The sequence below is a fragment of the Entelurus aequoreus genome, linkage group LG02 (genome assembly GCF_033978785.1).
Source record: "Entelurus aequoreus isolate RoL-2023_Sb linkage group LG02, RoL_Eaeq_v1.1, whole genome shotgun sequence".
Taxonomy (NCBI): domain Eukaryota; kingdom Metazoa; phylum Chordata; class Actinopteri; order Syngnathiformes; family Syngnathidae; genus Entelurus; species Entelurus aequoreus.
In genome coordinates this window covers 80,967,231-80,995,028 of record NC_084732.1, presented here as the reverse complement: position 1 = coordinate 80,995,028, position 27,798 = coordinate 80,967,231, and the positions used below count along the sequence as shown (strand labels likewise).

The 27,798-nt window shown below is 37.0% G+C and overlaps 1 protein-coding gene and 1 long non-coding RNA gene across 6 annotated transcripts in view; one reads left to right on the top strand and one right to left on the bottom strand.

The window, feature by feature from the left end:
• The first annotated feature begins 2,364 nt into the window (after positions 1 to 2,364).
• LOC133639751 (uncharacterized) overlaps positions 2,365 to 27,798 on the top strand; it is an 83,198-nt gene continuing 57,764 nt past the window's right edge. The window contains exons 1-4 of one of the 3 annotated variants that reach the window (XR_009823855.1): positions 2,365 to 2,476; positions 2,746 to 2,793; positions 9,392 to 9,479; positions 18,165 to 18,345. This is a non-coding gene — a long non-coding RNA (uncharacterized LOC133639751). Of the gene's footprint in view, positions 2,477 to 2,745; positions 2,794 to 9,391; positions 9,480 to 18,164; positions 18,548 to 27,798 lie in introns of those variants that run through there. The other 2 variants (XR_009823853.1, XR_009823857.1) reach the window with 2 other exon arrangements.
• The window catches only part of LOC133639735 (C-Jun-amino-terminal kinase-interacting protein 1-like), an 89,830-nt gene continuing 69,328 nt past the window's right edge, over positions 7,297 to 27,798 (bottom strand). For all 3 annotated transcript variants that reach the window (XM_062033321.1, XM_062033332.1, XM_062033327.1), the window contains exons 5-12: positions 21,520 to 22,644; positions 21,293 to 21,368; positions 16,486 to 16,658; positions 15,496 to 15,599; positions 13,948 to 14,064; positions 13,597 to 13,667; positions 13,343 to 13,441; positions 7,297 to 9,820 (exon numbers count right to left, since the gene is read on the bottom strand). In XM_062033321.1, coding sequence (XP_061889305.1) covers positions 9,748 to 9,820; positions 13,343 to 13,441; positions 13,597 to 13,667; positions 13,948 to 14,064; positions 15,496 to 15,599; positions 16,486 to 16,658; positions 21,293 to 21,368; positions 21,520 to 22,644 — 1,838 coding nt within the window. In that variant the 3' untranslated portion in view covers positions 7,297 to 9,747. The remainder of the gene's footprint in view (positions 9,821 to 13,342; positions 13,442 to 13,596; positions 13,668 to 13,947; positions 14,065 to 15,495; positions 15,600 to 16,485; positions 16,659 to 21,292; positions 21,369 to 21,519; positions 22,645 to 27,798) is intronic.

Here is a 27,798-nt window from a genome sequence, read left to right as displayed (position 1 = left end):
CCAGCTAGAAGGCCTTATTGACAACAACTCGTGATCTGATTGGCTATCGCAATTGTCTATCAACTCTATGTCCCCGCCCACTTACAGTGCACAGACGCCGGCATTGTTGATTCTGAAGGCCTCGGGCAGGTTTCGTACAGCATGGCAACATAAGCTAGCTGAATTCTGATTGGATACAAACTAAAACTATAAACAACAGCCCTGGAACGAGCATAATATGACGTATAATATGAATATGTTTAGATGTTTAGGGAAAGTAAATAATATCTTTAATTATGATCATGATTTCTGGTTATGTTAAGCCAGCAGAGAAGGCCTTGCCGGCCCTGACGGCCCACCACTGCTCACCAGATAGTCCCATCTTAATTTCAGGGTAATATTTCAAACTGCAACATAAACACTGTAAAATTCAGGCATTAGAGTTCATTTATAAACAAACCAAACTTCTCGAGTAACACTCAAAATGGAGCATGTGCTAAAAGGTGAACTAGCGTAGCGCAAAATAGCTAACTCAGACATTGTAGTGTTGTTAACAAACAAAAGTAGGAAGAAAATATATATTTACATGGAAACCTTTGACCAGTTGTAGAAATATTATAATGTCTCCCTCTTTTTCACTTTGTTCGTGACGTTATCATCATGTCTGTAGTCTTCCTGTCTGGACTTCCTTGCTGTTGTGCTGTACTCTGTATCCACCTAGCGGACAACAGGGGTATGAACAATAAAATGAAAAAAATAGAATTTAGTTTCATGACTATTTAAATATTTTTAGCGTCACTTAAAAATATTCAAATAGTCATGAAACTGAATAGCATTTTTATTTGTTTGGGATTTTTTGGATATTTTTAGCATCACTTAACAAATATTTAAATAGTCATGAAACTAAATACTATTTTTATTTTTGGGGATTTTTTGGATATTTTTAGCATCACTTAAAAATATTTAAATAGTCATGAACTTAAATACTTTTTTTATTTTTTGGGATTTTTTGGATATTTTTGTTTTTACTTGAATTATTTAAATAGTAATGAAACTAAATACTATTTTTTATTTTTGGGGATTGTTTTGATATTTTTAGCGTCACTTAAAAATATTTAAATAGTCATGAAACTAAATACTATTTTTATTTTTGGGGATTTTTTGGATATTTTTAGCGTCACTTACAAATATTTAAATAGTCATGAAACTAAATACTATTGTTTTGGGTGGGGGTCGTATTTTTTGGATATTTTTAGCATCACTTAAAAATATTTAAATAGTCATGAAACTAAATACTATTGTTATTTTTTGTGATTTTTTTGGGATAATTTTAGCGTCACTTAAAAATATTTAAATAGTCCTGAAACTAAACACTATTGTTATTTTTTGTGATTTTGGGGATATTTTTTGCGTCACTTAAAAATATTTAAAAAGTCACGTAACTAAATACTATTTTTATTGTTTTTATTTTTGGGATATTTTTAGCGTCACTTAAAAATATTTAAATAGCCATGAAACTAAATGTTATTTTTATTTTTTGGGATTTTTTAAAACATTTTTAGCGTCACTTAAAAATATTGAAATAGTCATCAAACTAAATACTATTATTTTTTTTAAATATGTTTAGCGTCACTTAAAAATATTTAAATAGTGATGAAACTAAATACTATTTAGGCTCCAGCGCCCCCCGCGACCCCGAAGGGAATAAGCGGTAGAAAATGGATGGATGGATTTTTTGGATATTTTTAGCATCACTTAAAAATATTTAAATAATCATGAAACTAAATAAAAACAATTTTTTGTAATGTTCATACCCCTGTTGAACAAGCGGTAGAAAATCGATGGATGGATGGAAAGCGTCACTTAGTTTCATGACAAACCACAATAAAATACAAAATATTTAAATAGTCATGAAAAAAAATACTATTTTTATTTTTGGGGATATTTTTAGCGTCACTTGAAAATATTTAAATTGTCATGGACCAAAATGGAAACAAACCGTTTGCCTTTATGTGCCATCCATTTGCCTTTTTAAAGCATTACATGGATTCAATTCTTTAAGATGTCAATACACTTCTCAATCAATGAAACTAAATACTATTTTTTGGATTGTTCGTGATTGTTCCCTGTTGGACAAGCGGTAGAAATGGATGGCTAGCGTCACTTAGTTTCAGGACTATTTAAATATTTTTAGCGTCACTTACAGTGTACGCATTTGAACTATTTCTCTTTACAATTACTTTCCTGTTGGTCACGTTCAAAGACATGCAATGCAGGTATGTATTGTTTCTCCACTAGATGTCAGTGTTGTCTTTATTGTCCTTCTTGACTTCTTCTTCGTTGGTTATTAGTTTTTTGCGTGTTGGCGCCATCTAGCAGCTTCCGCCTACAAACAGCAGCTGGTTAGTACAAACTCCATTTTGAGAGCAGCGCTTAGAGAGTTAATCACATCACTTAAAAGCATTCTTCCTGGGTAAACTTCGACAAGACACAATTTGTAAGAGCCTAAAAGTATTTTGTGAACTTACTTCATTGTTGTAACTTTATGTTTAAAGTCATTTCGCCTTTTTTCTCTGCTAATTTGGAGTCATGCTAGCTGTGTTGTTTTCAAATACTTCCAAATTCCAATCTAATATATATATTTTTTTATATAAAACTGACACTCATTTGTGGTTTTACCTGTGTTTGTATACAAAGTCCATACATGTGTCCTTTTCCAGTAATTAGTAATGTTACTAAGTTGTAATAGTCCTCATTGACTTTCAGCTGTGCTTCCCACGATGTTGGAAGATACATAATTTCAAGCAGCTCCAGGTAAATCACCTTATGACAATTATCTGTACTTTGACCATACAGCATATAATAATAATATAATGGTGTATAATAATTTATTATACATCATGTAGAGTCGTGGTCAAAAGTTTACGTACACTTGTAAAGAACATAATGTCATGGCTGTCTTGAATTTCCAAGAATTTCTACAACTCTTATTTTTTTGTGATAGAGTGATTGGAGCACATACTTGTTGGTCACAAAAAACATTAATGACGTTTGGTTCTTTTATGAATTTATTATGGGTCTACTGAAAATGTGACCAAATCTGCTGGGTCAAAAGTATACATACAGCAATGTTAATATTTGGTTACATGTGGCCAAACACCTTAATTTTTGTTTAATCTGACCACAGAACTTTCCTCCAGAAGGTCTTATCTTTGTCAATGTGATGTCAGATGAAACAAAAATTGAGCTGTTTGGCCACAATACCCAGCAATATGTTTGGAGGAGAAAAGATGAGGCCTCTAATTCCAGGAACACCATACCTACCGTCAAGCATGGTGGTGGTAGTATTATGCTCTGGGCCTGTTTTGCTGCCAATGGAACTGGTGCTTTAAATGGGACAATGAAAAAGGAGGATTACCTCCAAATTCTTCAGGACAACCTAAAATCATCAGCCCGGAAGTTGGGTCTTAGGCGCAGTTGGGTGTTCCAACAGGACAATGACCCCAAACACACGTCAAAAGTGGTAAAGGAATGGCTAAATCAGGCTAGAATTAAGGTTTTACAATGGCCTTCCCAAAGTCCTGACTTAAACGTGTGGACAATGCTGAAGAAACAAGTCCATGTCAGAAAACCAACAAATGTAGCTGAACTGCACCAATTTTGTCAAGAGGAGTGGTCAAAACTTCAACCAGAAGCTTGCCAGAAGCTTGTGGATGGCTACCAAAAGCGCCTTATTGCAGTGAAACTTGCCAAGGGACATGTAACCAAATATTAACATTGCTGTATGTATACTTTTGACCCAGCAGATTTGGTCACATTTTCAGTAGACCCATAATAAATTCATAAAAGAACCAAACTTAATGATTTTTTTTTTGTGACCAACAAGGATGTGCTCCAATCACTACGTCACAAAAAAAAAGAGTTGTATCTTGTCTTTGCAGTCTATTCAATTGAATATAAGTTGAAAAGGATTTGCAATCATCATCATCATCATGTTTTTATTTACGATTTACACAACGTGCCAACTTCACTGGTTTTGGGTTTTGTATAAAAAAAAACCTGTTTATGACTTTCTTAAGATATTATTTAACTTTAAGAAAGCGCTCCAGACATGAAATATCACCCGTGTGTTATACAAGTAATATTAAAGACCCAAATTGGAACAAACTGTGATTCTGTAATAAAAAACAAGACACGCAGTTTCTTAGATTTTTAAATAAAGAGTTCACATCTAAAAGAAAAAAAAATCCAAATCATATTTTCACCCACTAAATATTGAATTAATACAATGTTTATAATTACAAATATTAAATCATTTCTATATGACATATTTGTACACCTTTTGTGCAGCCCCCACTGTCTGTCTTCACCTGCTCTTGAAAAACATATAAAGTCATTACATCAGCCATTTTTGAAACTTTCAATTTCTCTAACATGGGGGGGGGGGGGGGGGGGGGGTTAAGCGATGGCCACATCCTTCACCGAGAACTCCGTAGTTTTAGAAACATTCTGTGGTAAATATAGATCCCATAAAATTATCTCTTACAAATGAGGGTTAGTGACAGAGGATGTCGAAAGCAGTTTTTTGTCCCCACTGCAGAAGAACCGTGCTGTCGTTCGCCCTTTTCCTTTGGCTTCACTCTAAACATATTTATGATCAACAAGGCATGCTATAGATTCCAGCTTTCAATAGAACTTTCCATACACGCTGTAGATGTCACAACACTGGGGCAGTGGGGAGAAAAACACACACATTAACACACGCGATCTTCATTAACATCACAATCTGCATTCAAACACACCCAATCATTACTTCCGGTGTTGTGACAACGATGGAGGAAGGTCCCGATGCTGAATGAAAAAGAGGCACTACCAGTGAAGTTTCTGCTCCCAAGTACCTGCTGTATCATTTTGTTACCCAACAGAAAACGACTTTGGAATTGTGACTGAAAGTTTGTATTCTACCAGCTTATTGCTTATTTCTACTATTCCCGGAGTTGGACGCCAGGGTTGATGATGTCATAATAGAACAGGAGAACCGTGTGTGGTGATTCTAACAATACTGAGAAGTCTTACCGTAGTTTTGCACTGAAAACGCTCACATTTTTACTTGTACAGTAGGAAGGGGATTCAGATGGCCGCGTTCTTCGCGATTTACCTGACACATGAAAAGTGGCGAATTGGGGGGAGCAACATTATTAACCCCTTCTCTTCCTCTCACCATCCAGGAATGGGGCCATATAAATCCCTTCCCTTCTGTATGTGATCAGTTTCTTGCAATTATCTATTTTTATTTAATCCTGTGAGTCTCCTTTTATTTGGTAGTTTACCACATTTCTCAGAATGCACTTCAGCTCACAGACCCATCGCATTGCCTGTTAATAGGGGTGTAACAATACAGCTTCCTTCCGGTCTGGTACATACTAGAAATTGACCGATATGGTTTTTCCAGGCACATACTGATTATTAGTAGTCAAGGAGATAGAGGAAGATATTAATTTGCAGTAAAAGTTATTTAAACATGAATACTATACATACGTAAACAGCTGCACAAGGCTTTAAGGTGTTGTTTTTAACATGATTTTTCAGGAAACGTCAGACCAGTAGCGACAAAATGTTTTATGCATCGCTAATGTTGAAAATTGGTAAAAAAAGGCATTTTGTTTTCATCATGATAACTTGCCGTTTACTCAATTTTATAGCAGTTTATGGATTTAATACATTGTAAGGTTTCCTTGCTAGGAACCCTGAAATGTTGCAAACATTTAAATAAAAACAACAAGGGCTCCTTCACGTAGCTTATAGTTGAAACATTTTTCAAGCTGGCTGATGTCATTTCTTTCTGAATGTTACAGAAAGTAAGAGAATGTAAGAGCTGCCGCCTGCTCTTCTTTACTTAGTCTCCGACTTGTCAATTTACACAAAGTTTTGACTTTTGGCAGACATATCTTTTCTGTCGTCTTCATGTCCATCCATCTCTTTCACGTTATTATTTGCGTAAATCACGTAACATGAAGCTAGCCGCTCCTTTAATGAGCCCACGCTCAAGAGTGTTGCTGAGGCTTGTGAAGGACAAAAACTGGATTCCCAGTCAAAAAGTGGAAGTTTTGATAGGGAAGCTGAAGAGACGTATGTAGCGTCATTACATTACGATAGAATGTACAAATATGCATGAAAACACCCCTACAGACATCACACATGGGACGGTTTTGTAGGTATAAACAGTTCTAGTTATACTGTAAAAGTTATAAACGTTGCTTGGAGTGATGAATGAAGAACCATACGAGTAGAACCGCTATGGACGGCAAGAAGACTGAACGACACTTCGGTTTAAGTGTCGATAAAGGGAAGGACACTGCAGCACCTGGAATGAGCAAACTCGTCCAGAAGATGGCGCAATAGCACAAACAATAAAACACCCTCTCAGTGTTTTTGCTTGTTTTTTTTTAATGTATGAAATAAGTTTTACAATAGCCGCCAGCGAAGAAAAATCCATAAGTTAGCCGCTGCGTCTCATAAACTGCTTCAAAGTGTGGCAGAAAAATAGAGGTTTATAGTCTGGAATTTATGGCACTTAAACAATGTATGTTTAGCTTTGCTGGCTTCAAATATATTTTCCGGGTGATGGTTTATCAAGTAGCTTCTCATAACATGCAAAGCAGCGATCAATTATTTTAGTAATCTAATGATTAGTTTGTTCGATTATTCAAGTAATCGGATAAAACACAACATATACACTCAATGCGTATTTTAGGGAAAAAAGAAATAAAAGGTAAAATTAATTAATTAATTAATAAAGAGAATATGGGCACAAAAAACTTCACTGGCGTGCACCACCGCTCTCATGTGTGCTATTTCCTGCGTATTCAAAGTTCAGGGCACTCCATGCAGTCCGGATTTGATCAATTTTTATGAATTACGCTCAAACGACTAATCCCAGCAACAGAATATAAATGTTATCTTTTACTATTATTTCAATTAATAATTTCAGCCCTAAAGCAAAGTCGTTGTCAAGTCGAGTCGAAGAGGGCTTCTATATTGCCCATAAAAAAGTGGCACCGATTTATAGTTGTGTGCTGCATGTTCCACAACATAACAAAACACCACAGGTCATGCAAAAGCCCCATTTAAATAAGGCAGTCTGTAATACTTTTGCACTTGTTTTTTGTGCACAGTCTTAGTAGATCACCGCATTGTGCATGCTATTTTACCACTTATTTGGATCTTGGTAAATCAGGCCCTCACTTTACAAAACATTAAATTGCTTAGCTTTTGTGTGAACAGCTTTGATACTTTTTAAAAGGATATATTTAAAAAAAAAATAGGCAAACTGCGAGCAAACTACCATATTTTCCGGACTATAAGGCGCACTTAAAGTCTTTTTTTTCTTCTCAAAACTCGACAGTGCTCCTTATAACCCGGTGCGCCTAATGTAAGGAATAATTTTGGTTGAGCATACTCACCTCGAAGCTATTTTATTTGGTACATGGTGTAATGATAAGTGTGACCAGTAGATGGCAGTCAAACATAAGAGATACATGTAGGCTGCACTATGATGGGTCTCAAGTAAACAACACCAACATGTTAAATGTTCCATTGAAAATATAGAACATTACACACGGCGCTAAAAAATCGATCAAAATGTTTTAATACGACGTCGGTAAGCTATGAAGCCGCAACGCTTGAAAGATTGTCGGTGCATTAAACATACGAGTATTATTATGGTGTGTGTATAAGGTAAGACATATTATCTGACGTTTTGTTTCGCAATATTATGCAAAATAAACTTTTCTTACCTTCTAGTACCTGATGATCTGTATTTGGGATCTGCGTAAATCCTGAAAGGTCCGCTTTTGAAGTCTGTGTCGACATTGTAGTCGATAAGCTTCTTCTTTTTTTTAATCTTCTTGTTATGGGACATTCATCCTCCGCTGTTCCCATTTGTAATATAAAGTAGTGTAACTTATATCTGTCAGTAAACTCGCCATGAAAGCGCTAAAACATACCGGTGTAGTGAGTTTACATTATTCACCCAAGAAACTTTAGTTATTAGAGTTCCGGTCTGACATTTTTTCACGGGACACATTTCCGGTGTGGTTGTTTCCGGATGAGGAGATGCTGCTCCGTTATTCATCTAAGCAAAGTCTGAATGTCATTAAAACAGTTAGCTCCATTTTTTGACACTTCTTCCACCCCCGTCCTTGCACGCGACACCACTACAACAAAGATGACGGGGAGAAGACGCTGCCGAAGGTGAGCCGCGTAAATAAGACCGCCCCAAAAACGGCGCATCCTGAAGCGACTGTCAGAAAGCGGCTTGTAGATGATCTGTAAAACATAATCTATGCAACATTTTGACCAATAACCACCATTACATGTTATGTGGACCACAAGGAAGTGTTTTCCATTTACAAAAAAATTATAATAATATGACTCCTTTAATGCGCCTTATAATCCAGTGCGCCTAATATATGAAAAAAGATCAAAAATAGACCATTCATCAGCAGTGCGCCTTATAATCTGGTGCGCCCTGTGGTCCGAAAAATACGGTAATCCTGAATGAAATTCTTGATGTCAAGTTTAATAAATAAATAATGATAATTTACAAGGTTTTCTTTTAGTAAAGTGAAACAATGCAGGTAAGTGCCACAGTAAAGACTTTAAATAAACAGTGTTAATGACGATGCTATTTGGCTGAATTGCAGAATACCGAATATGGGACCACTTTGATAATTATAATTGGTTTTTTTTAAAAGGCTAATAAAATACACACATTATTTAACATCAAATTGTGTTATTATTAGTTATTAATATCAACATTTTCTCTTTTTTTCGTTACATTATATTTTTTTGCTCTTATTATCCCCGGACCCCAAAAAAAAGCGAAAAATGTTCCGCAAACGGTCCCTCGGGCCGCATTGTGACAACCATTGTTGGCATAGTCCATGTGTTACCAAACGAAAGAAGCACTATCACAACTCCCGCTAGGCTGCACGCTAATGGAAGTGCCTCTCTGCACGCTTCCACGCCGCATCTTTTTTTATGGCCGTGTTAACGTACACTCTCTGGGCTTATGGGAGTTTGCTGCATGCCAATGCCGCTTGTATTGGATTGGGGACGTCAATCAAACGTGACGGGAGTGAGACATAATCGGAATGGTGCAGATGTACCGTTACACCCCTGCTTTCTGTCAATCTTCACCTCAAGGATGAGTGCAAGTAAAAGGCGGTTCAGTTTCCACCCACTGCTACTTTGCTGACTCGCCCTGCAAACGCTGCCCTTCATGGGCAGGCTGTGATCACTTCAGCATCACTGACGCCATTTTGCATAATTTCTGGACACTTTGAAGACTACACTAGATCCCCGCTAGCAGTATCTCATGGGTTTCACTTCTCTGCTTTGTGTGCCGCAGCTATGAATGCAGAAAAGGGCGTCGTCTCACGAGTCAATGGGCCCAACATTTCCCAGCATGAAGATACTTTTACAAGACGTGATGTTGTGTAAGTACAATACTGTATACCTGTAATTGTTTCTTGATGTGTACAAACTGATAATAATAACTAAGTATGGCATATTTTCAGGTTTAAAGTATCAAAAATAGGCATTTTTAGGGCTTTTCACTACGATGTGCGGGGATCTATTGTATTCCCTTCCACTTCCTTTCCTGCCTGCTCATTAGATGTGTTATTTTCTTAGATGTGTCCTTCATGCAACATCATGATATGATACAGTGTACTGTACAGGGCTGTGGTTGAAGGCAGGACGAGGTTATTCCAAGTAGATATCTTCTGTGGGGCATGAAAACTCCACAAACTCTTTGTAGTACAACTGGAAGGCTTTCCTAGGGGAAAAACAAATAAGCAAAGTTGTTACCTTCAGTGTAAAAAAAAAAAATAGTGTAAAAAGTGCTTTTCAATTAATAAATAATTTGAATATATGGTGTTTATAATGTTTAGAAATTCTGAACCAGCTTATGGGGACTATATATGGGGCCACATAATGACATGTATTAGCATGACTGACTCAATTCTATTACATCATCAACACCATAAATAGAAAATGGATTTTCGGTACAACAGTATAGGTATAAAAAAAAAATAGATTTTCAAATGAATCGTGATTCTTAATTGATAAAAAAAGAAAATTCAATTTGAAAAAGAAAAGAAAAGAAGAAAATACATTTAATTAAATCTGTCCTGTACAGCCACTTTAGTAGATGTTTGGGTCAAATTTCATTAAACAAAGCCAGTTTTCTTTTGAGTAATACAGAAATGTATCAAAGCTGTTTATCTATTTTATGGTGGAATATACTGTAGATAATCAGAACTGGCACCCAATGTTATTTGAATGGAGAATCGTTTTGAATCGAAAATCGATTCTGAATCAAATCCCCCAAAAATTGAATCGTGCCCATAGATTCACAGCCCTATAGATTAGTATTAGTTCTAGTATTGATATAGTATTGCGTGTAAATGCTTAAAAGCCAAACTGAAATACTAACACTTAGCACACCAGCCAGATAGCGTTGCGTAATAAAATACACGACTCTTGACTATGAGTTTATAAAATAAGCTAGCATATTAACATTAGCACGATAAAAGTTAGCATGCGTGAAATAAAATATTTGACTCTGAGATGTATACCTGCCGAATTAGCTTAAAAGCTGGCATTCTACCACTAGCATTATAACATGTTAACAGTTAACATGTCTAAAATAACAAAATATTTAAGTCTGAGGTGTATACCCGCTACATTTGCCTAAAAGCGAGCATGTTATTTTTAGCATTCTTACAAGCTAACAGTGAGGATGCGTACATTTTTAAAATATTTGACTCTGAGGTGTAAACTGAAAAATTTGCTAAAAAATAAAGCGAGCATGCTAACATAACAGTACATGGCAAGCCAGATAGTGTCAAATAACATACTAAAATTACTTTTGGGCGATTAACCTGCAAATTGAGCAACGAAAGCTAGCATACTAACATACTAACGTTAACATGCAAAAAGTTAACATGCACTAATAGCATTCTATCATACTAATAGTTAGCACATATGGGGTAACAACATATTTGACTGAGGTTTATACCAGCAAAATTAGCTAAAAAGCTGGCATTCTAATGTTAGCATGCTACCGTTAGCATTCTTTAACATGTATGAAGTAACAAAATATTTGACTCTGAGGTATATACCTATGGGGTGCCGAATGTAAAAGTTACCCTTAAGCTTACAATGAAGACATATTATGTCAGTGGCAACGTGGTTTTCAGCAATGTAATGTTCATATGTGACACAATCATGAAGTAAGAGCGCCGCAAAATGATAAAAAACACATACAAATAGAAATAGGTGTATTCCAACACACTGCCTCCCTCGATGTAATTAGATTCAATTCCATTCATTGTCCAATGCAGAAGTGCTGCGTCGGGTGTTTGAATGTCTAATTGTCAATGCAACACACCATGCATGCTCACACGTTTAGAGCTATCCATCCATCCATTTTCTACCGCTTGTCCCTTTCGGGGTCGCTGGAGCCTATCTCAGCTGCATTAACATTTTAGAAAATGATGCAACTTTATTGGCATTTTTTGTCATGAAGCATCTGTCATGTTTCCTTCTTCCGCAGTTAGAAAGGTGTAGGAGTGTCTGCACGGAGAGGCACAGATGCGGGCGTGGCTTTGCGGCTGGAGGCGTTGGATTGGTGGAATATATACATTCGATAAATATGCGCTCATATTTAGATTTAGATTTAAGATTCAGTCTTAGTTTTAACATTTAGGCTTGGTTTTAACATCTAGGTTTAAATTCAACATTTAAGTTTAGATTCAACATTTAGCGCTCACATTTAGATTTAGATTTAATATTTAGGTTCAGATTCAACATTTAGGTTTCGATTTAACATTTATTTTAGATTTAAGATTTAGCGCTCACATTTAGAGTTAGATTTAAGATTTAGGTTTAGATTTAACATTTATCGCTCACATTTAGGTTTAAGATTAATGTTAAGATTTAACATTTAGACTTGGATTTAAGATTTAGGTTTAGATTCAATATTTAGATTTAAGATTTAGGTTTAGAATTAACATTGAGGTTTATGTTTAACAATTACGTTTTTATTTAACGTTTAGCACTCACATTTAGATTTAAGATTTAGGTTTAGATTTAAGATTTAGGTTTAGAATTAACATTGATTGAAACTTTTGTTAGTAGATTGCACAGTTCAGTACATATTCCGTACAATTGACCACTAAATGGTAACACCCGAATACGTTTTTCAACTTGTTTAAGTCGGGGTCCACGTAAATCAATTCATGGTAACATTGAGGTTTAGGTGCACATTTAGCGCTCGCATTTAGAGTAAGATTTAAGATTTAGGTTTAGATTGAACATTTATCGCTCACATTTAGGTTTAAGATTTATATTTAGATCAAACATTTAGGCTTAGATTTAACATTTAGGTTTAAAAATGTATTTAAAATTTAGGTTTCGAATTAACATTGAAGTCTAGGTTTAACAATTACGTTTGTATTTAACATTTAGCGCTCACATTTAGATTTAAGATTTAGGTTTAGATTTTAACATTTAGTGCTTACATTTAACATTTAGTGCTCGCATTTAAATATGATTTAGTTTCAACATTTAGATTTAAGATTTAAGTTTAAATGTAACATTTAGGTTTAGATAGAAAAGATTTAGGTTTGAATTTAAGATTTGGATTTAACATTTGGGTTTACACTTAAGATTTAGGTTTAGATTTAACATTTAGATATAATATTTAAAGTCAACATATAATTTAAATTTAAATGTGATGAAAATTAGCTTTATCTGAGAGAAGTGAGTTCAATCTGAGAAGTATATCTGCTAGAAAAGTGCTGAAGTTAGCATGCTAGTAATTGACTAACATTATCAAGAATCATTTTGACTTTAGAGTGGTTTGGATCGGTTGAGAAATTCGAAACAGTAACACTTTTTATTCGAGAATAAGTCTTTAACGAACGAAAAGTGGGGAAACCAGGATGAAAGCTTGTCCAGCTTTTCAACATTCACACAAATATTCTGGTAGGGTCATCTATGTCAGTGGTCCCCAACCTTTTTGTAGCTGCGGACCGGTCAACGCTTGAAAATTTGTCCCACGGACCGGGGGGGGGAGAGAATTTTTGTATCTTTTTTTATTTTTTATTTTTCATAAAGAAATACAATCTTGTGTGCTTACGAACTGTATCCCTGCTGACTGTATTGATCTATATTGATATATCATGTATATATTGTGTTTTTTATGTTGATTTAATAAAAAAGAAAAACAATTTTTTTTTTAATATCTTGTGCGGCCCGGTACCAATCGGTCTTGAATAAATCCCACACTCACCCTACTGATTCTGCGACAGGCTTGGTGGAATTTTCAGACACAAACACATGACAGGCAAATCTCTGGTCTGCTGGGTGCTTGGTTATGAAACCAAAATATCTGCAGGAAATCAACAAATGACACTTCAGTCGTCCTCAAACTTGGCCAACTTAGATGATTGTGAGACTACAAGGTTTCACACTATCCTTTGCCTCGTCCAAACAGCAACCAGGGAGGAACATAATGTTTAAATTTCTACACTTTGCTTGACTTACTTGCTGTTTTTGGGATGAAAACCACAGAAGGAGACGTTCTTTAGCTGGAAAAAGTGACTGCACTCGTTACTCTGACACAGAGAGAGGAGAGGAGGAATTAAGCAGGGAAAAATTATCGATTTAAATTTCAAATTCAATTTAAACCCTAACATTCAACATTTCAACAATTTTAAAGGGTTTTCCAAATACTTTGTAATAAAAAATAACATTACTGCTGCCTGCCATGCTTAATTACGGCCACAGGGGGGCGACACAGCGTCAGTATGAAGGGAGCTTCTTTGTGCAGATGTAATATTTGACATGACTCCTGACATAACATGGAGCCTATTATTGATCAAAGAGTCGTCTTACGCCGTCGCAGGTGTAATAATCCTCCTCGACGGCCAGTTTGATTCCTTTCACACTGATCTCCAGGATAGAGGAAGAAGGTGGGTTGTGCTTGACTGTCATTCTTCTGTTGGTGGCGATCTGGGAAAAACAAAGCACTCTTAAAACTTCAGCTGTTTAATACTCGAAATACACAAATGTTAAATGCACTTCAATGTGATGCACATTATAGTCCACTTCCTGGTGGGGGGGTGTCGCAACACAACACCGATATTTAATCCCATACGATGAGGTGGCGACTTGTCCAGGGTGTACCCCGCCCGAATGCAGCTGAGATAGGCTCCAGCACCCCCCGCGACCCCAAAAGGGACAAGCGGTAGAAAATGGATGGATGGATGGATATTAGCACGAATCATAGTGCATACTTTTAACAGTTTGTGGTGTGAAATGTGAGAAAAGGTTTGACCAAGTACAAATTACTCAGAGAACAATGATATATGAAAAACAGTAACCATTTGACAGATTTATGCTTTTAAAATAGAATGTTAACCACAAATAATTTGTCAATGTAAGCGCAGAACGCAGTAAATTGATTGATGCGGACACATTTGTTATTGGATACTTGCTAAAACCTTTCTGCCTTGGAGACTTTGCATATGTAACTAGTATGCAACTACACTACCGTTCAAAAGTTTGTGGTCACATTGAAATGTCCTTATTTTTGAAGGAAAAGCACTGTACTTTTCAATGAAGATAACTTTAAACTAGTCTTAACTTTAAAGAAATACACTCTATAAATTGCTAATGTGGTAAATGACTATTCTAGCTGCAAATGTCTGGTTTTTGGTGCAATATCTACATAGGTGTATAGAGGCCCATTTCCAGCAACTATCACTCCAGTGTTCTAATGGTACAATGTGTTTGCTCATTGGCTCAGAAGGCTAATTGATGATTAGAAAACCCTTGTGCAATCATGTTCACACATCTGAAAACAGTTTAGCTCGTTACAGAAGCGACAAAACTGACCTTCTTTGAGCAGATTGAGTTTCTGAAGCATCACATTTGTGGGGTCAATTAAACGCTCAAAATGGCCAAAAAAAGAGAACTTTCATCTGAAACTCGACAGTCTATTCTTGTTCTTAGAAATGAAGGCTATTCCACAAAATTGTTTGGGTGACCCCAAACTTTTGAACGGTAGTGTATAATACTTGATACTTGTTTATATTGACTGTTTTAGGCTGCAATATTGTTCAATTAATTACACTTATTACGTATGTCTAGCTTGTGTGATATTGTGTGCTTAGCTGTTGTGTGGCTGCTAGCTCCTTGCAGCCCATAGCCTACTATGTTTACCTTTTGTAGATAACTTGACTAACATATAAGAAAAGACCAACCTTGTGTGATTATTGGAGGAAATGTAGATGTTATTTACTATCTGAGATTTTAGATGCAAGCCAATATCATCCTTTACTTGTTTTTTTTGCTTGTATCAGACCGATATCCCATATCAATATCGGATCGGGACACCTCTACTAACTGGTACTGTAGAGTTGGATAAAGGAGATGACTTACCTTCTGCATGGCCGCACACAGAACATCGTTTCCTTTGTGGTACGGCACTTGGACCGAGCCCAAGAACTTTAGCCGGTATCTGTCCATCCATTCGCTGCTCTTTGCTAGAAGGAGAAGAAAGAGCAATGAAAAACTCCAATAAAATACAGCAAAGAGCCTTTTTTTCTTAAAATCTATAGCAATTATTTATTTTTCACCTTGACTTCAATACAACACTATGTCATCTTGCTCTTTTGCATTGTTTTGAAATCAGACCTTAATGAAAAAACTTTACCCATACTTATTATTTATATGGTATAGAACAGTAGTGTCCAAAGTGTGGCCATTTGCAGTCCGCAGCTAATGTTTTAACTTTAAATGGCCCTCTGCACATTCTTAAAATACTATTTAAAAAAACTAAACTTAAAAAAAGTTGACTAAAAGAGCAAACAGGTGAAATGTAATGGAAAAAAGTTGCAGTGTTGACTAATAACACAAAGTTGCCATGCAGGCTGTTTTTTGTTTTTTTTTAAAACTGTCATTGCTCGAAAAATAATAACGCATAAAAATCACTGTAGTTGTGAATTATTGACCTATTGAAGGCTCCAATTACTTCACATTAAACATTCCACTTTGAAATATTTTTTTTGGGAAAATAATGCATATTTTGTATGTTTGCCATATAAAAATAAGTTTTATTTGAAAAAAGGGCATAAAACCCCCCCAAAAAAACATCTAAAACTAATACAATTTATAATGCACTGATAGATCTGAAGTTGATCGACATATTTAAGCATTGAATTTGGGTCCCTGGGGCCAAACTTAAGGGGAGCTCTAAAGGTACAAAATATATTGATACATTGTATTGGTTTTAAAAATTAAAAAATATACAAAAATGGCCCCCGCACGCTTTGATTTTTCAGTATGTGATAAAGTTTGGACACCCTGTTAAAGACGCTTGCCGTCACACCGGGAGACGTGAGAGTATTTGACCCCTTGCGGTGTTTTTACCTTTGAAGCTGTCGGCCTCCTTGGTCACCTCGATGGCGTAGTAAGCTGGGAAGATCCCTCGGGCTCCGGTTCTCATGTTGTAGCCCTCATACCAGTAATCCTCCCCTTGGACTTCCACCAGCAATGGATCGTCTACTTCCAGCTCCAATTCATCGTCGTGGCGAGGGACAAACCTGGAATAATGGATGAAATGTAATCACTTAGTTTAATGAGCAAGCTAGAGTGTAATCGTTTTGGGTCAAGACCAGCCTTTTGAAATATCTATATACATTTATATACAGCATTACATATTAACAACTACATACTCATTAAAAAACATGACATTGACATTGACATAACTATATCATTTGCCTATAATTAGCCTATGTAATAACTTTAATAATTAGATTATAATGCAGTATGTTACTGCTTAAGCAGGTACTGTACACTGTAGAGACAAAAGTATTGAGATACTCCAATTAATTTTTCAATTGACCCAAATTAGACCCGAGAATGTTCCGATCAATGTTTTATGCTCCCGATTCCTTTACCGACCATCCATGAGTGAGATTGGCCGATACCAATCACATATATTAACTGTACATTTTTGTATTCATTGTGAGTATTAATTACAGTTTAACAATATCAACACAATATTTGAACTAGTTCATTATTTAGTTTTTATTGCATACAAGTTTTTGATCAAAACAAAGTCAATATAGTACACGTTAAGTAAACAAAAGTAAAAACTACTATTAACTACTCATTTAAATCCTATGGCTGAAAAATGTATCACAATATAAGTGTTTTTATCGGTCGATATCAATAATAATTGATTTTTTTCATGACCCATCTAAAATAAGGAACAAGAGAAAAATATTTTTACTTTAAAATGTAACCTTCTTCTGATTATAATCCTCACAGCTGTCAAGGCAGAAAGGAAAGGAAATGTCAACACAATCCTGGAAAACACAGCAATGACAACACAATTGTAAAATCGTATTGGACACTTAACAATAACCTCTTGAAATTAAAAGTGAAAAAATAAAATAAAAATAAATACCTTATAAAGTTTAACAAAATAATGCAAAGTGTGAACATGTAAACATAGAGAAACCTGAAAAGTGCTATTTTCTGCAGGTTTAGTGCCAGGAAGTTACAGCTGTGCTCTAAAGGGTGAGCGCGGCTGGGTGATTTGGCATTAGCGGTCTTGGTGGGCACAATTGCCTTGCATAATTTACAGACCATTTGGTCAGTTCTGTTTTTTTTTTTTAAATTAAAAACTGCCATACTCCCAAACACTTTTCCTGTTTTATCCACAATTTCTTCGCTCTCTGCAGCACTCATTTTTAGTGTCTCTTCTCACCCCATGCAAAGAATCAACTACCAAACAATAAGATGGCACAACCAAACTTGATGCTGTTACAAAATTGGCTGTTAGCGTATCACTCCCGCGTTGCTCAACTTCCGGTTTAGTCCGACGAATAAGACAGGAAAAAATGATACAATATTTTAAAGAACGCATTTCTATATATTGATATCCTTTTATCGCCCAGCCCTAAGATTTGGTATCAGATTATAGTAAAACGGTAACCGAAAACCGAAAGTTTTGTTGTTTTGTTTTTTTTAGCAAATGAACTAACCCCAATTATAGATTGTTAAATGGGTTATACTTGCATTGCGCTTTTTCTACCTTCAAGGTACTCAATGCGCTTTGACACTATTTCCACATTCACACACTGATGGCGGGCGCTGCCAAGCAAACCACGACCCGTCAGGAGCAAGGGTGAAGTATCTCGCTCAAGGACACAACGAACGTGACTAGGATGGCAGAAGCTGGCACGGCTGCTCTACCAACCGAGTCACGCCGTCCCCCAAAACGTGAGTACTGTATAATCTTAACACTGTAGCAAACATTGTTGATGTTGCTAACGCTTTAGTCCCACCTTACTTCTCAATGTTATGTTGTTGTATCTGACTTGTTAAGGCCAAATTTAGATTAAAAATGTGTCTGGGGGCCGGTATATCTATCAATCTATCTATCTATATATACACACATATGTATACATATGTATACATATATACACATACACATATATACACATACACATATATACACGTATATATATGTATATATATATATATATATATATATATATATATATATATATATATATATATATATATATATATATATATATATATATATATATATACATACATATATATATATATATATACATACATATATATATATATATATATATATATATATATATATATGTACAATACAATAATGTCTGATTAATACATATATACACATACACATATATATATATATATATATATATATATATATATATATATATATATATATATATATATATATATATATATATATATATGTTAGCTGTGAAAATCTGCTGTACAATACAATAACGTCTGATTAAAAGCTAAAAACGTTATGGACACCGCCTTAAAAAACGGAATGGATTCTTGAATTGTTTTACTGAATGAGACACCCAGAATGTACATGAAAATAAAGAATGTGGGATTTACAATATTAACTTTGAACGATAAAACACAGAATATTGACAACATATGAACGTCACACACCCTCTCGATCGACATATTTTACAATCAAGCGAAACGCAACAAAAATGCAACAAACACAGCAAAATAAATAAAAAATTGGTAAAAAAAAATTGATGTATCACTAAGCTTTAGAACTTTGTTGTTAAAATCTCCTCCCGCGTCTGTCCCTGACACCCACATTTCAGGCAGGCCGCTCTGGAAACACTCTGTGGAAACGCTCCCCACCCACACTGCTTGGTGCCTCGTCTGAGCTGCTGTGACTTAGATGACCATAGTAACTCGTATATAATGCAAAAGCACAAATTCAAACCATTGAAATACTTTCTATAGTTCAAGACTTACGGTCATTTGAAAACATCACTGCACATCAAAATGGCAGCTACAGTTTCCAAAAATTATTTGGGAATGTCCGGCGGGCCAGATTGAAAAGCTTAACGGGCCTTAATTTGTCCAGGTCTGCTGTACAGTATGTTTTAAAAGGGGATACAGTGAACCGGTTTGGACGGACACAGATCAATAGCATTAAAGCAACAGACAAAAAATGATGTGTTGCTAGTACGTCTGATTAAATTCTAGCATCAATGCTAGATTTTGGATGACAAACAACTCTGAGACTTTACTAAATGGTACCTTCAACTTTCTGCAATCTCTGAGGATTGAAGATTGAGCGATATCGTTATAAACAGGAATAATACAAACAAAGTGAAATCCACATCTTACGTGACGTGGAAAACAAAGTCTTGGAAACTGTTACCTAACAAGTGACAAGCGTCCAGACAAACCCTCCGGCTGTGCTTTGTCGCGTAAACACCCATTTGTTAGGGATATTTCAGATGCTTGCCAAATCAAATTCCCTGGATAATCTGGATTATTTTCATTTTGTTATCCTTTCTGATTCGATGAAAAAGCGTGTATACTGCCCTGAGAAAAAGGTATTATTGTTCCCCTAATTTTGAAGGGAGAAAAACAAAATACACAAAAAGTGACCTCGAGTCAACTTTTGCGGCTCACCTGTTATAACGGACTCACAAAAAAACTATGTTGCTGTTTCAATGCACAATAGCCATCATTTTAAGTGAGAGTGAAAGAATAGCTTCTGTTAATGAATTTAAAATATCTCTTGCCTTCTGTATTGGTGGCAGGTAAAAAGTGACATTAATCAAATGAATGACAATACAAATAGGACCTGATCTGCAGTACTAAGATCCTAAATAAGAAATGCTAAATAAAGTGTGTGCAAACTATAAATTTGCACGTATTATTAGCGAGCATCTTGCCGGTGATCTACTAAGATCCCGTGTACAATTGACAACAAGTAGAAAAGTGGTGTAGACCGCCTTGTTTAAATGAAGAGTTTGCATAGTCACCATGGAGACTACTGTAGGACTAGGTATTAGTGCCTATTTCCCAATACAATTTGATTCATGAGGTTCTAAACCGATTAATCATGAGTCCGTTAAATAATGAAAATGTCTCAACCAAATACAAATGCACTGTATTTGTTGTATTAACAACATTGGACAGTTTAAACTGTAAACAGGACTGTCTCAAAAGTGCAATTTAGAAATAAAAAACAAATTGAAAGTGTAGTAACATTCTATCACTGCAAATTGAATTTGGGTATTGTTTCTTCAAGTGCAAAATAGTAATTGCAGTAAACATGAAAACTTCTAATAATGAGTCTTCATGACCCACGGAGGATCGTTTGGGAATGCTGGTAAGTCCCCCACTTGCTTTTGTTTTACCCCAGGCGGCTTTTTGTTGGGACAATAAGGTTAGCATAGTGTTATACTGCTACAGTTTGCACAAGGGGAATCAATGTTATGCCGTCTGAATCGATATTAGAACATTTTAAAGACATTATTCTATAATAAATTAAATTGATTCTTTCTACCGAGACCTACTGGAGGCAATCATTTACTGAACATCAATGGCATCCTGCTACAACCTGTGGCGTTTTGTTATGTTGTGGAACATGCAGCACACAACTATAATCTGCGCCACCTTTCTTGGCTATTAGAAGCACTCCTACGGTGCGATGTAAGCAACGGAACATACTTTTTAGCACTATGTTGTGCCTCAAAGTGTTCGTCTGCCAAAGGCTACTGTATTTTAATGATTGTCATTGTGGTGGTACTTGGAGAGGAAAGTGTTTAAGGTACTTTGTAAAAAAAAGTTAGCAAACCACTGCTGTTGTATCGTATTTGCAGTCAATGCAAGACATTCCTCTCACCTGTAGACGGCTCTATGACTCTGATCATGTTCCTCTCCATTTATGATGCAGGAGAATAGGCCAAAAGACTCTGCACCTAAAACAGCAACAGTACCAAGTGTGCGTCAATCTCGAGGAGATTAATTACATCAAAATCCAGGAAACAAGGTTCAGTGAAAAAATGTTTCCAAAGCCGAATCGTTAAAAAAAGTGGAATTTAATAGTGTGCCCAGAAGGTGTTGACTTACTTGATGAGCTAGAGCGTCCATTCATGAAGACGTTGAGGAACTTCTTCGAGAAGTGCAGGTCCACGTCCGGCGTAGAGTCTTCCGACAGACAAGCGGTGGCCTCTCGTCTCACTCCCCCCAAGCGGGAGCAGTCCTCCTCCTCGTCCTCCTCGTACTCCTCCCCGATGGCAGACTCGTAGGGAGAGGAGACACTGTTGTCGTAGACGGTGGCCGAGTCGCTGTCGTCGCTGTAACCTTGGTAGCACTGCCGCAAACTAACGAGTTCTAGCTGAGCGTGCTCGTCCACCACCAGTGTGTATTTGACCGAGTCGTACGACAGGCCGCTGGCATCAGAGCACATTGAAGTTCGTAGCAAGGCGGCCCTGCCGCTGCCGCCATCCACCTTTCCTCCCGCTTTCCTCATTCTTTCATCCATAATTATTCTGTCCACATCCTCGTCCTCTCCGCAGTAGCTGTCGTCTGTTGCGTCCACATACTCTACTGAAGAACCAGCTCGCAAAATTGCCCCTGCACCTGTTCCTGAGCCCTTCAAACTGAGGTCCAGTGCTAGGGAAGAATGAGCTGAGAGAGCCATGCTTGGCGGCGTGATGAGCGATTCAACACAGGAAGCGTAGGAAGGCGGCGGGATGTAGACTTCTTCCTCTTCGTAGATAGAAGGGTTGGTCCGATCTGGTAGTGGCTGGTAGGGAGGTGGGCCTTCTGTGTCGGAGCTAATGGACATGCGGCCCTGCTCAGTCTGCTGTGAAAGGAAAGGACGGTCCTGTGTGCAAAGAGGCTCCAAGGGGTCAGAAGAACGCCGTACTGGAGTTAGATAAATCTCATCTGTGGGCTCCAGATGAGTGTCCGACTGGTACTGGACCCTTTGTCCACCCCCATCCACCTTCCCCGCCGGATAGAGAGGAGCCGGTTTGTAATTCAGGGGCGGTGGTGGTGGCGCGGGTGGTTTCTCCTGAAACTTTGGCCGCGTCGCTGCCGCAGTTGTAGAGCTTTGCGAACGACCGGATGTTTTTCCGTGCCTGCAGGGGGCGTCGGTGGAGGTACCTCTGTCTTTGGTCTGCGCACCACCGCTATGCACCTTGTCCTCGTCGCTCAGGCAGTTGTGCTCGCGTGGAGGCGTTAGCTCGCCTGGAAGACAAGCAAAGACACATAGTAACACACAGATAGACGGGCAGAGACGGCCACAGAAGCTGACCACACGCACAAATGCAGTCGTTAAACATGATGCAAACATGACCGACCAAAAGAGGAGCGCCAAGGCAGACATCCTGTTATGTCACCACAATACAGAGAGGAAAGTATAAATGATTAGGTAACATATGGCAGGATTATTCAGCTAAATCCCCGTTACTCATCAAACTACGCCAAAGGGAGGGTGATTGACAGGTTATGTCATAATCCATTGCCAGGAGGCGCAGTTACAAAGATTTTACTGCGATGATACGATGACGTTTTAATGGGACTGAACATTTAAGAACAGAAAGGCTGAGCCACCAGATTTCCTCATTCAGTGTATCCTAAACCAAAATGTCATTCAAGAAGAAAAACATGTACTTCCTTCAGATAAATATTGATAATATCGACTTAACAGGACTGTTTCTGTCATTACAAGATTTGCTTATTTTGTGACTGATTTTTCAGTCAAGCAAGTTTTTGTCTCAACTCCATAATTGCTCTGTTATTTGGCCATGCACTCCAAAAAAGACATTTAAAAGCTCCAACTTAGCACAATTGGCACTGAACTGTTCTTATTGGACTAGTATTGACAGTAGGGATGTAACAATCACGGTTAATGGACCAAAATAATCACGATTATCATTATTATCGCGGTAGAGTTTATAGTTCTCAAAAAGCCCTTATACGCACACTGAACTCTTTTGATCAAATATTTTTTTAAATAACTAAAATAAAAAGACTGTTAGAAATCCCACAATTTTTGCACGTTTTGTGTTTCTTATGTTTTCTTATGGTTTTAGTCTCAGTATTTTATCTGTTTCAATGGCTAATAGGGATAACCAAAAATGTGTTTTCAAATTAATCGCGATTCTTATTTGGAACGATTCTTAATCGATTCAAACATTTTTTTTTTTAATCTTTCCTTTCCAGCCAGGCAAATCATATTGTTGATGTAGATGCCCATATTTGCTGTACAGATAAGTAAGTAATACAAAAGTTATCAAAGCTGTTTGTCTATTTTAAGGAGGAATGTAGTTAAATCATAGAAATGGCACCCAATGTTATTAAAAAAGCATTGATTATGAATCAAAACTCGTTTTAAATCTAGAATCGTTTCTGGATCAAATCGTTACCCCAACGAATTGAATCAAATCGAATCGTGTGGTGCTCAAAGATTCCCAGCACTAATGGCTAAACTTTTATTGATTTAAATATTGGTTTGTATTTTAGCACTTTGGGATGTATTTAAATGAAAAGTGCATAACAAATACAATCTATTATTATTATTGATTATTTCTGGCAGGCGTTGTTGTGTCCTTGAAAGCACCATTAAAAAATACCTCTGTCTGGTATTCCTCAGAGTAAAGATTGATCACTGGTCCAAGAGAGCACAGTTTGTAGGTTCAATGTGCACAATTGAATATCTTAGTTCTTTACACAGCTATCTGTTGAAACAAGTTTAAATAGATAATCCAAACATCGAAGCAAATGGACTCTTTTGAATGAGAGTCCAGTTGCCTCCATTCACCCTTTGCGGATAGTATAAAACTCCTTTCACACAAATAAAAAGGGCAAAAAAATAAATAAATTAGGTCCAGCCCTAGAAAGTCTTACTTATTTTTTTTTCCAGGGCAGTGGCAACCCTAGGGCGGATCAATCCATAAATTGGTGGTGTTCACACCAAGGGTAATACATCAGTATATGATCCATACTCGAGTGATTAGATAGGTATTTGTATTTTCTCAAAATATTTGATTTTTAGTTTACAAATTCAAAAAAGATTTCCCAGGACATCGGAGGACTTTGAATTAAAAAAACTAAGGATTACAATGAGTAGTAGAAAGTAGTTTATGATTTTGTTTAGTTATTGTGTACTATTGACTTTGTTTTGATTAAACAATTGTATGTTATAAAATAGAATACAAAACTTGTATAAATAGTTTGCTGATATTGTTAAACTGTCAATAGCACTCCACATTAGTAATTAAAAAATGTACTGTTAATACATGTGATCAGTAACAGCCAATCTCTCATCGGAATCGGCAGCAAAAATCCCTGATCGGAACATCCCTATAAAATATATAATTACAGTTTTTATTTGCATTTCTATAATCCAGTAATACAGTAGCATTTCATGATTAATACCCATAAATGAACATTCTTAATACATTTGATTGAGGAGTGTACAGTGCTTGTTCATTTTGCCATAAAAATATTTTAACAGCATTTACCTCCCTTGACTCAGCACTGTTAGCTATGAGCTAACTTGCAAAACAGCAACATACGCGCAACATTCTGTTAATGACATCGAATGGCTGCATGCCACCCTGGCAGTTACAGTTTATGTGTGGAGTGTGTTGGAGTTGTCCCACTTTTTCTGTGGCTGTGAACGCATCGCTGGTTTATTGTGTGTATGTGTGTTGGTGCAAGTGAGAAAATAAGACAGGTTGCTTTTGAGATGACAGATGTTTTGGCGTGATTACGGCAGAAAGTGACCAGTTTTGCTAAAAAGTGATTGTTGGACCACCTCCTTGTCTTCCTTAAAACGTCTTAAAAAGTTACAAATGAAGTGAGTCATTGTTTTATCTGCTCTGACCGCTTGTTGTCACTTGCTACACACACAGTTGCATTGCAAAATGGCAAAGAAAAAGTTATCTTTTTATTTTGTTTTCAGAGTTCAGGTTGGATTTTATCTTTAATGCGCTGCGTAAATTTGTTGTGCGCAGAGGACGTGTGAGCAGAGGCGATGAAACTGTGTTCCTTTTTATTGCCACCTTATTTTCAACACACTTCACAAGGCAAAATACATAAAAGCAGCTGTCAACATGTCAGGAAGTAACTTGCAAGTGCGTTGTGCGAATAAAAATAGTCATGTTAGAATTACAGTGGTGACATACTAAACTGGGACATTAAGTATTGGATGTGAGAGTTGCATGAGAAAGTTGTACTCTATGTATTTTTGCAGGTTTTTTTTCCCATATATTCTGAAATAATATTTTACCACTACTAATGATGATCTTGTTATTGAGGTCAATGCTGCCTCACATAATGTTTGTAAAGACACTATAGCTTGGGACAGGTAGCTCCTCACACACACACACACACACACACACACACACACACACACACACACACACACACACACACACACACACACACACACACACACACACAAGCCAAAATACATAAAAGCAACTGTCAACATGTCAGGAAGTAACTTGCAAGATGCGTTGTGCGAATAAAAGTAGTCACGCTTAACATGTTGAGAATTACAGTGGTGACATACTAAACTGGGACATTAAAGGCCTACTGAAATGAATTTTTTTTATTTAAACGGGGATAGCAGATCCATTCTATGTGTCATACTTGATCATTTCAAAATATTGCCATATTTTTGCTGAACGGATTTAGTAGAGAACGACGACGATAAAGTTCGCAACTTTTGGTCGCTGATAAAAAAAAAGCCTTGCCTATACCGGAAGTAGCGTGACGTCACCGGAGGAAGGACTCCTCACATTTTCCTATTGTTTACACCAGCAGCGAGAGAGATTCGGACCGAGAAAGCGACGATTACCCCATTAATTTGAGCGAGGATGAAAGATTCGTGGATGAGGAAAGTGAGAGTGAAGGACTAGAGAGGCAGTGCAGGACGTATCTTTTTTCGCTCTGACCGTAACTTAGGTACAAGGGTTCATTGGATTCCACACTTTCTCCTTTTTCTATTGTGGATCACGGATTTGTATTTTAAACCACCTCGGATACTATATCCTCTTGAAAATGAGAGTCGAGAACGCGAAATGGACATTCACAGTGACTTTTATCTCCACGACAATACATCGGCGAAGCTCTTTAGCTACTTAGCTAACGTGATAGCATCGGGCTCAAATGCAGATAGAAACAAAATAAATAAACCCCTGACTGGAAGGATAGACAGAAGATCAACAATACTATTAAACCATGGACATGTAAATACACGGTTAATAATTTCCAGCTTGGCGAAGCTTAACAATGCTGTTGCTAACAACGCCATTGAAGCTAACTTAGCTACGGGACGGCGGCGGGCGTTGTAGCTTTCGACGACACCCCGGCCGCCATCACAGTCGGCAAGAAACATATATTTCCCCAAAGTTACGTACGTGACATGCACATAGCGACACGCACGTACGGGCAAGCGATCAAATGTTTGGAAGCCAAAGCTGTACTCACTGTAGCGCGTCTGCTATCCACCTCAAAGTCCTCCTGGTTGTGTTGCTGTAGTCCGCCGCTAATACACCGATCGCACCTACGGCTTTCTTCTTTGCAGTCTCCATTGTTCATTAAACAAATTGCAAAAGATTCACCAACACAGATGTCCAGAATACTGTGGAATTTTGGGATGAAAACAGAGCTTTTTTGTATTGGATTCAATGGGTCCGAATACTTCCGTATCAACCATTGACGTCACGCGCATACGTCATCATACATAGACGTTTTCAACCGGAAGTGTGGCGGGAAATTTAAAATTGCACTTTATAAGTTAACCCGGCCGTATTGGCATGTGTTGCAATGTTAAGATTTCATACTTGATATATAAACTATCAGACTGCGTGGTCGGTATTAGTGGGTTTCAGTAGGCCTTTAAGTATTGGACGTGAGAGTTGCATGAGCAAGTTGTACTTTATGTATTTTTGCAGATTTGTTTTCCATATATTCAGAAATAATATTTTACCACTACTAATGATGATGATCTTATAATTGAGGTTAATGCTGCCTCACATAATGTTTGTAAAGACACAATAGCTTGGGACAGGTTGCTCTTCTCACACACACACACACACACACACACACACACACACACACACACACACACACACACACACACACACACACACACACACACACACACACACACACACACACACACACACACACACACACACTTATACAAACACACTAATCTTATCTCGCTACACTTAACGGTGACCACTGAGAATTCAATATATATACATTAAAACACAGGCCTGGGCAATTATTTTGACTCGAGGGGCCAAATTTAGAGAAAAAATGTGTCTGGGGGCCGGTATATTTATTTTTAGGAACACTAATACAAAACCTCACAATAATGTC